This window comes from Pseudophryne corroboree, chromosome 5 (genome assembly GCF_028390025.1).
Source record: "Pseudophryne corroboree isolate aPseCor3 chromosome 5, aPseCor3.hap2, whole genome shotgun sequence".
Classification (NCBI taxonomy): Eukaryota; Metazoa; Chordata; class Amphibia; order Anura; family Myobatrachidae; genus Pseudophryne; species Pseudophryne corroboree.
This window is the reverse complement of record NC_086448.1, coordinates 778,242,346-778,256,511: the sequence shown is the minus strand read 5'-3', so window position 1 is coordinate 778,256,511 and position 14,166 is coordinate 778,242,346. Positions and strand designations below refer to the sequence as shown.

General features: G+C 47.8%; 1 protein-coding gene across 2 annotated transcripts in view; it reads right to left on the bottom strand.

Moving 5' to 3' along the window:
• MINDY4 (MINDY lysine 48 deubiquitinase 4) overlaps positions 1-14,166 on the bottom strand; it is a 379,811-nt gene that overhangs the window by 136,404 nt on the left and 229,241 nt on the right. For both annotated transcript variants that reach the window (XR_010177939.1, XM_063924327.1), the window contains exon 12: positions 9,855-9,920. Coding sequence is in view for 1 of the 2 variants with exons in the window: in XM_063924327.1 (XP_063780397.1) it covers positions 9,855-9,920 (66 nt within the window). In the remaining variant the exon portion in view is untranslated. The remainder of the gene's footprint in view (positions 1-9,854; positions 9,921-14,166) is intronic.

Below are 14,166 nucleotides of genomic sequence, written 5' to 3'. Positions count from 1 at the left end.
TACATAAACGCGTTATGCGCGTACCCCAACCAAAATTCCAGAATCTCCTGTTAACACAGGAACTACTATTGGATGATTGATGTGAAAAGAGGACCCTACTTTTGGTAGGAAAGCGGGATTCGTCCAAAGTTCCGCTCTGTCATTATGAAACACTAAATACGGTGGCTTGCATGACAAGGCACCCAAATCTGAAACCCGCCCTGCCGAAGCTAAGGCTAGGAGAGAAATTGTTTCCCAAGTGAGAAACTTAATATCCACTAGTTGTAAGGGTTCGAAATAAAAAGACTATAAGCAATCTAAAACCAGATTCAAGTCCCATGGCGCAGTAAGTGGAGTGAAATGGAGGCTGTACTTTGAGGACACCCTGCATAAAGGTGTGTACCGACGGCAATAGAGCCAATCTTCTTTGAAAATAAATTGACAACGCAGATATCTGCACCTTTAGTGTGGATAAACGCCGACCTCCATCTAACCCCATCTGTAGACATAACAAAAAAGATGATGTCGGAACTTCCGAACTTTACACCAACCTATATAGGCACGATAAATTCTGTAATAATGAGCTGCCGTAACTGGCTTACTAGCATGTAACATGGTTGGTATAACCTATTCTGGAATGCCCTCTCTTTTTAAGAGGGCTGTCTCAACAGCCACTCCGTCAACGCCGCCGCGCTAAATCGGAGAAAAAGAACGGACCCTGTTGTAACAGGTCCGGACGCAGTGGGAGCGGCCAAGGAACGTCCGCGAGTAGACCCCGAAGATCCGAAACCAAGCTCTCCGAGGCCAATGAGGCGCCACTAGTATGACTGTGGCGGACTCTCTTTTGATCCGTTTTAGCAACAGAGGGAGCAGCGGAAAACGGTGGAACAGATACACGAGACTGTATGGCCACGTGATTGTGAGAGCATCCACCGCCACTGCCTTTGGATCTCTCGTTCTGGACGCGTACTAGGGCGTTTGATAATTGTGGCGAGATGCCATCCGGTCCACTTGCGGGTAACCCCACCTCTGGACCAACATGTGAAACACTTCTGGATTTAATGCACATCCTGGATAAAAATATCCCGACAGCTGAGATAATCCGCCTCCCAGTTGTCCACTCCCGGAATGAATACTGCCGACAAAATCACCTCGGCCCAATTGAGGATTCGAGCTACTTCCCGCATGGCCATGCGGCTTTCCATTCCTCCTTGTTTGTTGATGTATGCGACCGCCGTCGCGTTGTCTGACTGCACCTGAACAGCCTGAGCCTGCAGCATGTGCACTGCTTGTAGTAGCGCATTGTAAATTGCCCGGAGTTCCAGGACATTTATAGACAGCAATCTTTCGTGATCCGCCCAGAGACCCTGGATCTGAAAATTTTGAACTACAGCTCTCCAACCTCTGAGACTCGCGTCCGCCGTGAGAATTATCCAATTCCAGGCACCGAACCGTTTCCCTGCGGTTAGATTCTGTACCTTGAGCCACCAGAGTAGCGACACTCTGGCCTTTGGAGACAACCACACCCTGCGGTGAATCTGCAGAAGCGAGCCCGACCATTGTGCGAGCACATCCAGTTAAAAAGGACGTGAGTAAAGTCTTCCGAACTGAAGCGCTTCGAAAGCCGCCACCATTGTGTCTAATAGGCGAATGCACAAATGAACCGAGACTGTGCGTGGCTTAAGCACTAATTGTACCAGATGACGAATGACCTGTACTTCTGTTCGGGTAGGTAAATTCTTTGATTTACCGTATCGAGAATCATACCTAGGAATTGAAGTCGATGAGACGGAATCATTCAGGAATTCGCGTAGACAATGGTAGGAAAACAGATTCCCCCCCACCTGGTCTGTGATCTATTCTCGTCTGGAACGTAGCCAAAGTGGACGTTGTGTGCCACTAGCGAAGCTGAAACGCAAGAACCAACTGCCAACGTCACAGAAGCTGTAGGCAGCAAGAAAGTGTAAGGTGGTCTTTATTTAGGGCAAACCTGAACTGGAGTGCCCTGCCACTACAGCCTTGTTACCTCAAACCCTTACCAAAGCAGGGCGAAGCAACAGCCGTACTGCTGTGTAGGGTACACTCCGATAGGTAGTTAAATGCCCAATAATTGCAATTGTCCCTCATTGGAAATTGTTCAGCCTTCGCTGAGAACCTAACGTACTGGCCTGGTGCTATGAGGGCTGGCGGCAAATCGACCGCAACAATTTAGCTGAAAACAGTAAAAAAAAAAATTTTTATTTTTTTCCCCTCAGGCAGTACATGCGCCCGCATTTCCCCCCCAAAGAGGACTGGTAAGGGTCTGTCTGTGCAGTCGTATTTGTCCGACACACTGTGTGACCGACTCTGCAGCGAAGCTGCTTGTTTGATTATGCATTAGACTTAGTGATCATGTACCCCGACCAGTAAGTACACCACGGAAGTAATCTGTGTATAAACCTGCATTACCGCGCATGTGGTTACCAGCAATAGTGAATCTTCCTGTAGAGACATGCTGTCAAAAACAATTAATAAATTAATAAATTAAATTCCTAACAACCCCCCGCTCCCCCAGAGGCTGAGTGTTGTAGGGCAGCAACCTCCTGCAAAGAACCAGGAAGTAATGTTAAAAATGGTGTCCTACCATGTTTTCTTCTTTTTTTTTTTTTATTAATATTATTTATTTTTTTTAAATATATTACACCTGTTAAACCAGGATCTGAACCAGTGTCCATGTAATCACAAAGTTCACTGTGGGCGGGAAGCCTAACCACTTGGCTACAGAGCCACCTGTAAAAATAATAAGCAAAGCTGCTGTTTAAACATCAACTCTGGTGATGAAATGGTTGCTGTAGTGACTTGCAATCCAGATGGAACCTGAACCCACAATCCCTGGTTTAGGAGGGCAGAGTCCTATCCATTAGGCCACTGGGGATCTGGGGAGGTGAGGCCTGAACTCACAATGTTTGCGGTGCTCAACAGCAGTGCCGTAACTAGGCATTTTAGCGCTGTGTGCAAGAAACGACAGTGGCACCCCCCCCCCATGTAAGATAGGGGCAGTGCGCGCCGTAGTCGCGCGCAAAATTTATAGGGGCGTGGCTTCACGGGGAAGGGGCGTGGCCACAAAATAATAGCAATTCATACTACGGTGCACAGTAGTCTACATTATTCAAATTACGCTGCACAGTAGCGCCACTACACCAGGTAGAGCCCCTTTTATACATTACAGCAGACAGCGTCCCCCTTTTTACACATTACAGCAGACAGTCCCCCTTTTTACACCTTGCGGCAGCCAGGCCCCCTTTTTACACATTGCGGCAGCCAGTCCCCCTTTTTACACATTGCGGCAGCCAGGCCCCCTCTTTACACATTGCGGCAGCCAGTCCCCCTTTTTACACATTGCGGCAGCCAGGCCCCCTTTTTTACACATTACGGCAGACAGCGTCCCCTTTTTATACAGTACGGCAGGCAGAGTCCCCCTTTTTACACAGTATGGCAGGCAGAGTCCCCTTTTTACACAGGCCAGGGGCGTAAGTACATACCAGATGTCCGGACATACAGTATATAGAAACAATCACATATATACATATATGCATAGTGCACACAGCCACATATATACACACACACCCCAGCCACATATACACACAGCTATATATATATATATATATATATATATATATATATATACACACACACTTATCTGACACATTTATACTCTCTGTATATCCCCACCCTGGCACTCTCCCTTGTCAGTCCCCTCTCAACTCACCTCTCCTCATGCAGCCACCGGTGCTGGTCCTGCCTCTCCGTGCGGGAGCAAGTCAGTGGGTGCAGGAGCCGGGCACCAGGGGTCAGGAGGCAGCAGCAGAACTGTGGCTGCGGGAGCCGGGCAGCGGGTCAGGAGGCTGGAGCCGGCACCCCACTGCCGCTGCTGGTCCTGCCTCTCCGTACGTTAGCAGGACAGTGGGTGCGGAAGCCGGGCAGCGGGGAACATGAGGCGAGAGCCAGCAGCTTAAGTGTGGGGGCAGCAGCGGGGGTCAGGAGGCTGGAGCCGGCACGCACTGCCGTTGCTGGTCCTGCCTCTACGCATGTTAGCAGGACAGTGGGTGCGGAAGCCGGGCAGCGGGGATCATGAGGCGAGAGCCAGCAGCTTAAGTGTGGGGGCAGCAGCGGGGGTCAGGAGGCTGGAGCCGGCACGCCACTGCCGCTGCTGGTCCTGCCTCTCCGTGCGGGAGCAGGACAGTGGGTGCAGGAGCCGAACACCAGGGGTCAAGAGGCGGCAGTAGAAGTGTGGGGGCGGAAGCCGGGCAGCGGGGATCAGGGGCGGCTTGTAAGCAGTCTTTTATGCCCCCTGAACAGGGAAGCGGACAGTTGCGCCTTCAGGGCGACTGCGAAGTGTGCCAGGCCCCTCTGGCACACACGTAGTTACGGCCCTGCTCAACAGATACTGTTTAATAAGCACTGTGTGCCGACCAACTGCGTCACTGTAGTCTTGCTTATTGAAAAATAGATTTTTAATGTCAGCATATTATATATATATATATATATATATATATATACACACCCACATACATAACAATGTATATTCACACATACTCAGACCTTATAATATATATATATATATATATATATATATATATTTCATATATGCATACATACACATATATATTATATACCCATATACATATATCCAGATATATCCTGATTCAGAGGTATAATAATTTTAAGAAGTCTGAAACTAAATGTGACCACTCACAGGCTTAAAAAACCTGAGATGTCTGCTGCTTAACCGCAGCTTAGTTAATGGGTCCCGTATCCAGTGTGGTGTGGCTGTAGATTTAAAAGTACCTACAACACCTTGTATTCCCAGGTGGGTAACCAGGCCCAACACTGCTCAGCTTCCAAGATCAGATGAGATCGGGCGTATCCAATTGTGGTGTGGCTAAGTGAATTAAGCAAAGCTGCTGCAGGTGAGCCTGAACTCACAATGCTTGCAGTGCTCCACAGATACTGTTTTATAATCACCATGTGCTGACCAATTGTATAACACATCTTACTTTACAACAGTGAACAAAGACAGTATTTGGCTGACCACAGCCATGATTCAGATTTGCAGTCTTTGGGATAATATCATTATAAACAGTTATGATAAGAATAATAGTCTTTGCTGGTGTCTTACTCATTATACAGACAGACAATACAAAAAACAACTTGCGCGAGCAATATGCCCGATTCCAAATTCCCCTTAACACCCCTGCGCCTTCAATGGAGGAGAGATGTAATACAGGAAATTCTGGAAAAACAACAGGAAAAATGGTTAAATATGCAGACTTATAGTTATGTAAGCAGATTTAATAAACATACTATGTTGCATTCAAACCTGCACATATATGAGCAGCATGTATCCTGTTTAACAAAGACTTAATAGCCTATTGTAATACATATGCAGCGCTGCTGTATTCCAGTAAACATGCTATCTTTTATCAACAAGAGTTGAATCATGAGATTTTATCCAGTGACCCTGACATTTCTGCGTGCAGGGAACATCACTGTGGCATCAAAGTTACTCACTAGGCTATGGAGCCTGCCTTTTACAAAAACTCTATGTGTATCGTTCTCTATAAACGGAGCCGGGCTATGGTGGAGAGGGAGCCGGAAGCGGCATCGAGGGCCGGGGAGCGCGCTGCATAGAGCCGTGGAGCGGCCTATGCATAAATCAACGTGGCCGGCGCGGCTCAGAGCGGCGGGGGACACAGCATAGACAGCGGCGCTGGAAACGGCGGCGGGCGGCTGAAGGCAGCGGCCGGCGGCCACACACACACACAGTATCCCACACAGCGGGGCGGCAGCGTGAGCTGACCGCCCCGTTCAACATACCTGAGCCCTGTGGTGAGGGCTATGACGGGGCTTCTCTCTAAGTTCCGTCCAGCCTTTACTGCAGGTTTTAGACCTGCCCGTGGCAGTGAGGGAGCTCTTTTTAGAGAGGTCCGACACCCACAGCTGCTTCAGCAGCTTCCACTATCCCGAACCCTCGCCTTTCTGGAAGGGGGGAAGGGATGTGGAACATTGAAAAATCAAAAATAAATCCAATAACTGTGGAGAAACTCCACAGGCCTAGTTGCTCGGTGAGCACCGAAAAAACACTGAGGTACTCGGGGATATGGAGGGGAGAAGTAGTCTCAAATTTTAACTTATTCAGTGCCTAGTTCCTCTGGAACCGTCCATATCCCTAGAGTACTCCAGTGACCCCTAGTGGATGAAAAAGAAACAGATATTGAAACCATCAAGTGTGTCGATCCATCAGTGCATTCGGTTGTTGGGGAAGATGGTGGCGGCCTACGAGGCCATACAGTTTGGCAGGTTCCATGCCAGAGTATTCCAGTGGGACCTGTTGGACAAGTGGTCGAGGTCACACCTACACATGCACAGAAAGATAATCCTGTCGTCAAAAACCAAGATTTCACTCCTGTGGTGGTTGCACAGCTCTCACCTGCTAGAGGGACGCAGGTTCGGGATTCAGGACTGGGGCCTAGTAACCACAGATGCAAGTCTCCGAGGCTGGGGAGCAGTCTCTCAGGGAGAAAACTTCCAGGGACGTTGGTCACAACAGGAAGCCTGCCTTCACATAAACGTTCTGAAACTAAGAGCCATTTACAACGGCCTTCAACAATCGGTACATCTTCTTCAAGACCGTCCCGTGCAGATCCAGGTGGACAATGTAACAGCAGTCGCATACATAAACAGGCAGGGCGGAACGAAAAGCAGAGCGGCAATGGCAGAGGCGACAAAAATCCTCCGCTGGGCAGAAAAACATCTACAAGCTCTGTCGGCAATATTCATTCCGGGAGTAGACAACTGGGAAGCAGACTTCCTCAGCAGACACGATCTCCATCCAGGAGAGTGGGGCCTCCATCAAGAAGTCTTCGCAGAGGTGACAAGTCTTTGGGGAGTTCCTCAAATAGACATGATGGCGTCTCGTCTCAACAAGAAGCTTCAGAGATACTGTTCCAGGTCGAGAGACCCTCAAGCAGTAGCAGCGGATGCACTGGTGACCCAGTGGGTGTTTCCGTCAGTGTATGTTTTCCCTCCACTTCCGCTGATCCCAAAAGTACTCAGGATCAAAAGAAAGACAAGGGTTCGAGCAATCTTCATTGCCCCAGACTGGCCAAGGAGGGCTTGGTACCCAGATCTTCAGCAGTTACTCATAGGAGATCCTCGGCCTCTTCCTCCTCGGGAGGACCTGCTGCAGCAAGGGCCGTGCGTGTATCAAAACTTACTGCGGCTACGTTTGACGGCATGGCTTTTGAGCACCGTATCCTAGCCAGGAAGGGTATTCCTAAGGAGGTCATCCCCACCCTTATTCAGGCCAGAAAGGGAGTAACGTCAAAACATTACCACCGTATTTGGAGAAAATATGTGTCTTGGTGTGAATCCAGGAAAGCTCCTACGGAAGAGTTTCACTTAGGACGTTTTCTCCATTTTTTGCAGGATGGTGTGGAGACGGGCCTACGATTGGGATCAATCAAGGTTCAGATTTCGGCCTTGTCAGTGTTCTTCCAAAAACAACTGGCCTCTCTTCCAGAGGTTCAGACCTTCGTGAAAGGGGTTCTGCACATCCAGCCTCCATTCGTGCCTCCAGTGGCACCATGGGACCTTAACGTGGTATTGCAGTTCCTTCAATCGGATTGGTTTGAGCCTATACAAAAGATAGAGTTGAAGTTTCTCACTTGGAAAGTGGTGATGCTTTTGGCATTGGCATCCGCAAGGCGGGTGTCGGAATTGGGGGCCTTGTCTCACAAGAGCCCTTACCTGATTTTCCATGAAGATAGGGCAGAGTTGCGAACTCGCCAACATTTTCTTCCAAAGGTGGTTTCTGCTTTCACATAAACCAACCTATTGTGGTGCCAGTAGTTACTGACACATTCACTGATTCAAAGTCTCTAGATGTGGTTAGAGCTTTGAAAATCTATGTTGCTAGAACAGCTCGTATACGGAAAACAGAGGCTCTGTTTGTCCTGTATGATCACAACAAGATTGGCTGTCCTGCTTCCAAGCAGACTATTGCACATTGGATTAGAAATACGATTCAGCAAGCTCATACTACGGCTGGATTGCCATTACCGACATCGGTAAAGGCCCACTCAACTAGGTAGGTGGGCTCATCCTGGGCTTCTGCCCGGGGGGTCTCGGCATTACAACTTTGCCGAGCAGCTACTTGATCAGGGTCAAACACATTTGCTAAGTTATACAAGTTTGACACCTTGGCCGATGAGGACCTAAAGTTTGGTCAATCGGTGCTGCAGGGTCATCCGCACTCTCCCGCCCGTACTGGAGCTTTGGTATAGACCCCATGGTCTTGATGTCATCCCCAGCATCCTCTAGGACGTATGAGAAAATAGGATTTTGATAACCTACCGGTAAATCTTTTTCTCTTAGTCCGTAGAGGATGCTGGGCGCCCGTCCCAGTGCGTACTTTACCTGCAGTTTTGTTATTACAGTTACACAAGTTGTGTTATCTTGGTTTCAGCATGTTGCTGCAATTAGTTCATGCCTGTTGGAGTGTGTTATGTTGAATGCCATGTGTGCAGCATGGTTGAAGGTGTGAGTTGGTAGATATCTCACCACTAGTTAAGTAATTCCTTTCCTCGAAATGTCAGTCTCCCTGGGCACAGTTCCTACAACTGATGTCTGGAGGAGAGGCATAGAGGGAGGAGCCAGTTCACACCTAATGAAAAGTCTTTGGAGTGCCCATGTCTCCTGCGGATCCCGTCTATACCCCATGGTCTTGATGTTGTCCCCAGCATCCTCTACGGACTAGGAGAAAAGGATTTACTGGTAGGTTATCAAAATCCTATTTTTACTTGCTGCTGACAAACTTGTTCTCAAAGTGTCACCCAATCACACCTATTCCATCTGTAATGTGACGTAAAGGTAGGTACACCCGGTGAGATCCTTGTGGTTTCCCTTGAACTCCCCCAGAGCCTAGATAGTACAGATTTTTACTATCTGTACTTTCGACTTTGTCTATGTGCGATTTTGACTAAGTGCCAATTTTGACTATACTGTACTTTGTACTGGGATGCAGTTAATTTACCGACAATCAAAATCCCGATGGTCAAAATACCGACAGCAATTGACAGACGGCCAAAATCCCGACATGGTCAAATTACCGACATTTAAAATACCAACAAGGTCAAATGACCAAAATTTATCATGTCGGCAGGTCAAAAAGTTGACATAAGTTTTCCATGATTTTTTCGTTGAAACCGACTTGTTCATAGTTTACCATCCGAGTGGACCTGGTGGGGGAATATAATAGTGTGCTGAGCGCAGCGAGGAACCGTGCCCGAAGCATGGCAAGCGTAGCGAGAAATGCGAGGGGACGAGGTACACTTATATGGTGTCCATGTCGACATATGTCGACGTACACAACAAAACCCGCTGAAAAACTCATGTCGGCATTTTGACCTGTTGACATTTTACGTTTGTATTTTAAATGTCGGTATTTTGTCCATGTCGTAATTTTGACCGTCGGTCAATTGCTATCAGGATTTTGACCGTCTGGATTTTGATTGTAGGTATTTCATACCGATCCCTTTGTACTAGATAGTACACTGGATAGTCAAGATTGATTTGCCTGCACAGTCTATCTAGCCTTGCGACACCGACCCCACGGGAGCGCACATCGGGATCGAATCGGGATCGCAAGCTGCCTAACACCTTGAGATATGCACTAACTTTTCATAACATATTGACTATATAGTCAAAACCTTACAGATTTATCTCACCGTGTGTACGCAATTTAAGGAATATTTTTCTATATTATGGTCTAGCAGAAATCACAAAACAACACTATTTTCATTAATTAAAACAAAATGGGTAGAAATATTATTTACCTGATTGACATTTTGTTGCAGAAAAGTCACAAGATCTTCATATTTTGTAAAGCTGTACAGGATTAGCTGGAAAAGGAAATAAGTCATATGAACACTTGGAAGTACAATTTGGTGAAATCCCTGTGTTGTATCCAAACTAATGCACAGGTTGGTCTACCCAGTGAATATTGTAATACTCTGATTGGCTAGCAGCAAATACTGTAATGCTCCAGTTAGCTGCAGTGAATACTGTAATGCTCTGATTGGCTACAGGTTGATCTCGCCCTGTGAATGCTGCAATTATCTGATTGGTTACAGGTTGGTCTAGCTCTGTGAACATTTTATTGCTGGAATTGGCTACAGGTTGATCTAGCCTTGTGAATATTGGGGGTCATTCCGAGTTGATCCCTCGCTAGCTACTTTTAGCAGCCGTGCAAACGCATAGTCGCCGCCCACGGGGGAGTGTATTTTCGCTTTGCAAGTGTGCGAACGTGTGTGCAGCTGAGCGGGACAAATTTTTTTTTTGCAGTTTCTGAGTAGCTCTGGAATTACTCAGCCCTTGCGATCACTTCAGTATTTTTAGTCCCGGAATTGACGTCAGACACCCTCCCTGCAAACACTTGGACACGCCTGAGTTTTTCCAAACACTCCCAGAAAACGGTCAGTTGACATCCATAAACGCCTTCTTCCTGTCAATCTCCTTGCGATCGGCTTTGCGAATGGATTCTTAGTTAAATCCATCGCCCAGCAATAATCCGCTTTGTACCCGTACGACGCACCTGCGCATTGCGGTGCATACGCACGTGCAGTAGTAACCTGATCGTTGCGCTGCAAAAAACGGCAGCAAGCGATCAACTCGGAATGAACCCCACTGTAATGATCTGATTGGATACAGGTTGGTCTAGCCCAATGAATGCTTGGATAAGCTACAGATAGGTCATTCCCTGTGAATATTGTTTTGATTGGCTACAGAGTGGTCTGGTACTGCAAATATTGTAATGCTCTTATTGGTTACAGGTTGATTTTAGCCCTGCCCACTTCAAAGTTGCTTACAAATGGACATAGACTGACGACACAATGATCACCGAGGCAACAGGTTGGTCTTTCCCTGTGAATATTGTAATGCTGTGATTGGCTACAGGTTGGTCTAGCTCTGTGAGTACTGCAATCCTCTTATTGGTTACAGGTTAGTTTTAGCCCTGCCCACTTCAAAGTTGCTTACAAACGGACCTAGGGATGTATTCAATTGTAGTCGGATTTCCCGACTTGTCGGAATAACGGGAGTTTCCGACAATTTTAGGTCGAATCCAGATTCAAACTATTCAATGAAACTCCCGTTTATCCTACAAGTCAGTAAATCCGTCTTATCGGAAAACACGTGAATCGGCGGACTAGCCGCGGAGCCACGTGTTTTGGCGGATTCGTGGCCAAATCCGATAAGTTTTAGCCCCATTCCCGACAATGTCAATCCGACTTTAAAAAAAGTTGGATTGGCAAAGTCGGGAAGGTCAAATAATAAGAATTTACTCACCGGTAATTCTATTTCTCGTAGTCCGTAGTGGATGCTGGGAACTCCGTAAGGACCATGGGGAATAGACGGGCTCCGCAGGAGACTGGGCACTCTAAAAGAAAGATTAGGTACTATCTGGTGTGCACTGGCTCCTCCCTCTGTGCCCCTCCTCCAGACCTCAGTTAAGGAAACTGTGCCCGGAAGAGCTGACACAACAAGGAAAGGATTTGGAATCCAGGGTAAGACTCATACCAGCCACACCAATCACACTGTACAACTTGTGATAACCATACCCAGTTAACAGTATGAACAACAACTGAGCCTCAGTAACAGATGGCTCATAACAATAACCCTTTAGTTAAGCAATAACTATATACATGTATTGCAGAGAGTCCGCACTTGGGACGGGCGCCCAGCATCCACTACGGACTACGAGAAATAGAATTACCGGTGAGTAAATTCTTATTTTCTCTGACGTCTAGTGGATGCTGGGAACTCCGTAAGGACCATGGGGATTATACCAAAGCTCCCAAACGGGCGGGAGAGTGCGGATGACTCTGCAGCACCGAATGAGCAAAGGCAAGGTCCTCCTCAGCCAGGGTATCAAACTTGTAGAACTTAGCAAATGTGTTTGAACCCGACCAAGTAGCAGCTCGGCAAAGCTGTAAAGCCGAGACCCCTCGGGCAGCCGCCCAAGAAGAGCCCACCTTCCTTGTGGAATGGGCTTTTACTGATTTAGGATGCGGCAACCCTGCCGCAGAATGAGCTTGCTGAATCGTGTTACAGATCCAGCGCGCAATAGTTTGCATTGAAGCCGGAGCACCCAGTTTGTTGGGTGCATTCAGGATAAACAGCGAGTCAGTTTTCCTGACTCCAGCCGTCCTGGCTACATAGATTTCAAAGCCCTGACTACGTCCAGCAACTTGGAAGCCTCCAAGTCCCGAGTAGCCGCAGGCACCACAATAGGTTGGTTCAAATGAAACGCTGATACCACCTTTGGGAGAAATTGGGGACGAGTCCTCAATTCTGCTCTGTCCATATGGAAGATCAGATACAGGCTTTTACATGACAAAGCCGCCAATTCTGACACACGCCTAGCTGAAGCCAAGGCCAACAGCATGACCACCTTCCACGTGAGATACTTTAGCTCCACGGTCCTAAGTGGCTCAAACCAGTGTGATTTCAGGAAATCCAACACAACGTTAAGATCCCAAGGTGCCACTGGAGGCACAAAAGGGGGCTGAATATGCAGCACTCCCTTAACAAACGTCTGAACTTCAGGCAGTGAAGCCAGTTCTTTTTGAAAGAAAATAGATAGGGCCGAAATCTGGACCTTTATGGAACCTAATTTTAGGCCCATAGTCACTCCTGACTGTAGGAAGTGCAGGAATCGACCCAGCTGGAATTCCTCTGTAGGGGCCTTCCTGGCCTCACACCAAGCAACATATTTTCGCCATATACGGTGATAATGTTTTGCTGTCACGTCTTTCCTAGCCTTTATCAGCGTAGGAATAACTTCATCCGGAATGCCCTTTTCCGCTAGGATCCGGAGTTCAACCGCCATGCCGTCAAACGCAGCCGCGGTAAGTCTTAGAACAGACAGGGCCCCTGCTGTAACAGGTCCTGTCTGAGAGGCAGAGGCCATGGGTCCTCTGAGATCATTTCTTGTAGTTCTGGGTACTAAGTTCTTCTTGGCCAATCCGGAACGATGAGTATAGTTCTTACTCCTCTCTTTCTTACTATCCTCAGTACCTTGGGTATGAGAGGAAGAGGAGGGAACACATAAACCGACTGGTACACCCACGGTGTCACTAGTGCGTCCACAGCTATCGCCTGAGGGTCCCGTGACCTGGCGCAATATTTTTTTAGCTTTTTGTTGAGGCGGGACGCCATCATGTCCACCTGTGGCAATTCCCAACGATTTACAATCTGTGTGAAGACTTCTTGATGAAGTCCCCACTCTCCCGGGTGGAGGTTGTGCCTGCTGAGGAAGTCTGCTTCCCAGTTGTCCACTCCCGGAATGAACACTGCTGACAGTGCTAGCACGTGATTCTCCGCCCATCGAAGAATCCTTGTGGCTTCTGCCACTGCCATCCTGCTTCTTGTGCCGCCCTGGCGGTTTACATGGGCGACCGCCGTGATGTTGTCTGACTGAATCAGTACAGATTGGTTTTGAAGCAGGGGCTCTGCTTGACTCAGGGCGTTGTAGATGGCCCTTAGTTCCAATATATTTATGTGTAGAGAAGTCTCCAGACTTGACCACTGTCCCTGGAAGTTTCTTCCCTGAGTGACTGCCCCCCATCCTCGGAGGCTTGCATCCGTGGTCACCAGGATCCAGTCCTGTATGCCGAACCTACGTCCCTCGAGAAGATGAGCACTCTGCAGCCACCACAGCAGAGACACCCTGGCCCTTGGGGACAGGGTGATCAACCGATGCATCTGAAGATGCGATCCGGACCATTTGTCTAACAGATCCCACTGAAAAAACAAAACAAAACTGGGACTGCGCAATTCACTCTGATATGGATATTTATTATCACATAAAATTAATCTCTAAAAATACATACAAACACATATAATACTAGATGCCGGCCAACATCACATAAAAAATTTTTATAATATAAAAAAAACAATTATTATATTACTAATGGGTAATCCCACTGAAAGATCCTTGCATGGAACCTGCCGAAGGGAATTGCTTCGTAAGAAGCCACCATCTTTCCCAGGACTCGCGTGCAGTGATGCACCGACACCTGTTTTGGTTTCAGGAGGTCCCTGACCAGAGATGACAATTCCTGGGCCTTCTCCACCGGGAGAAACACC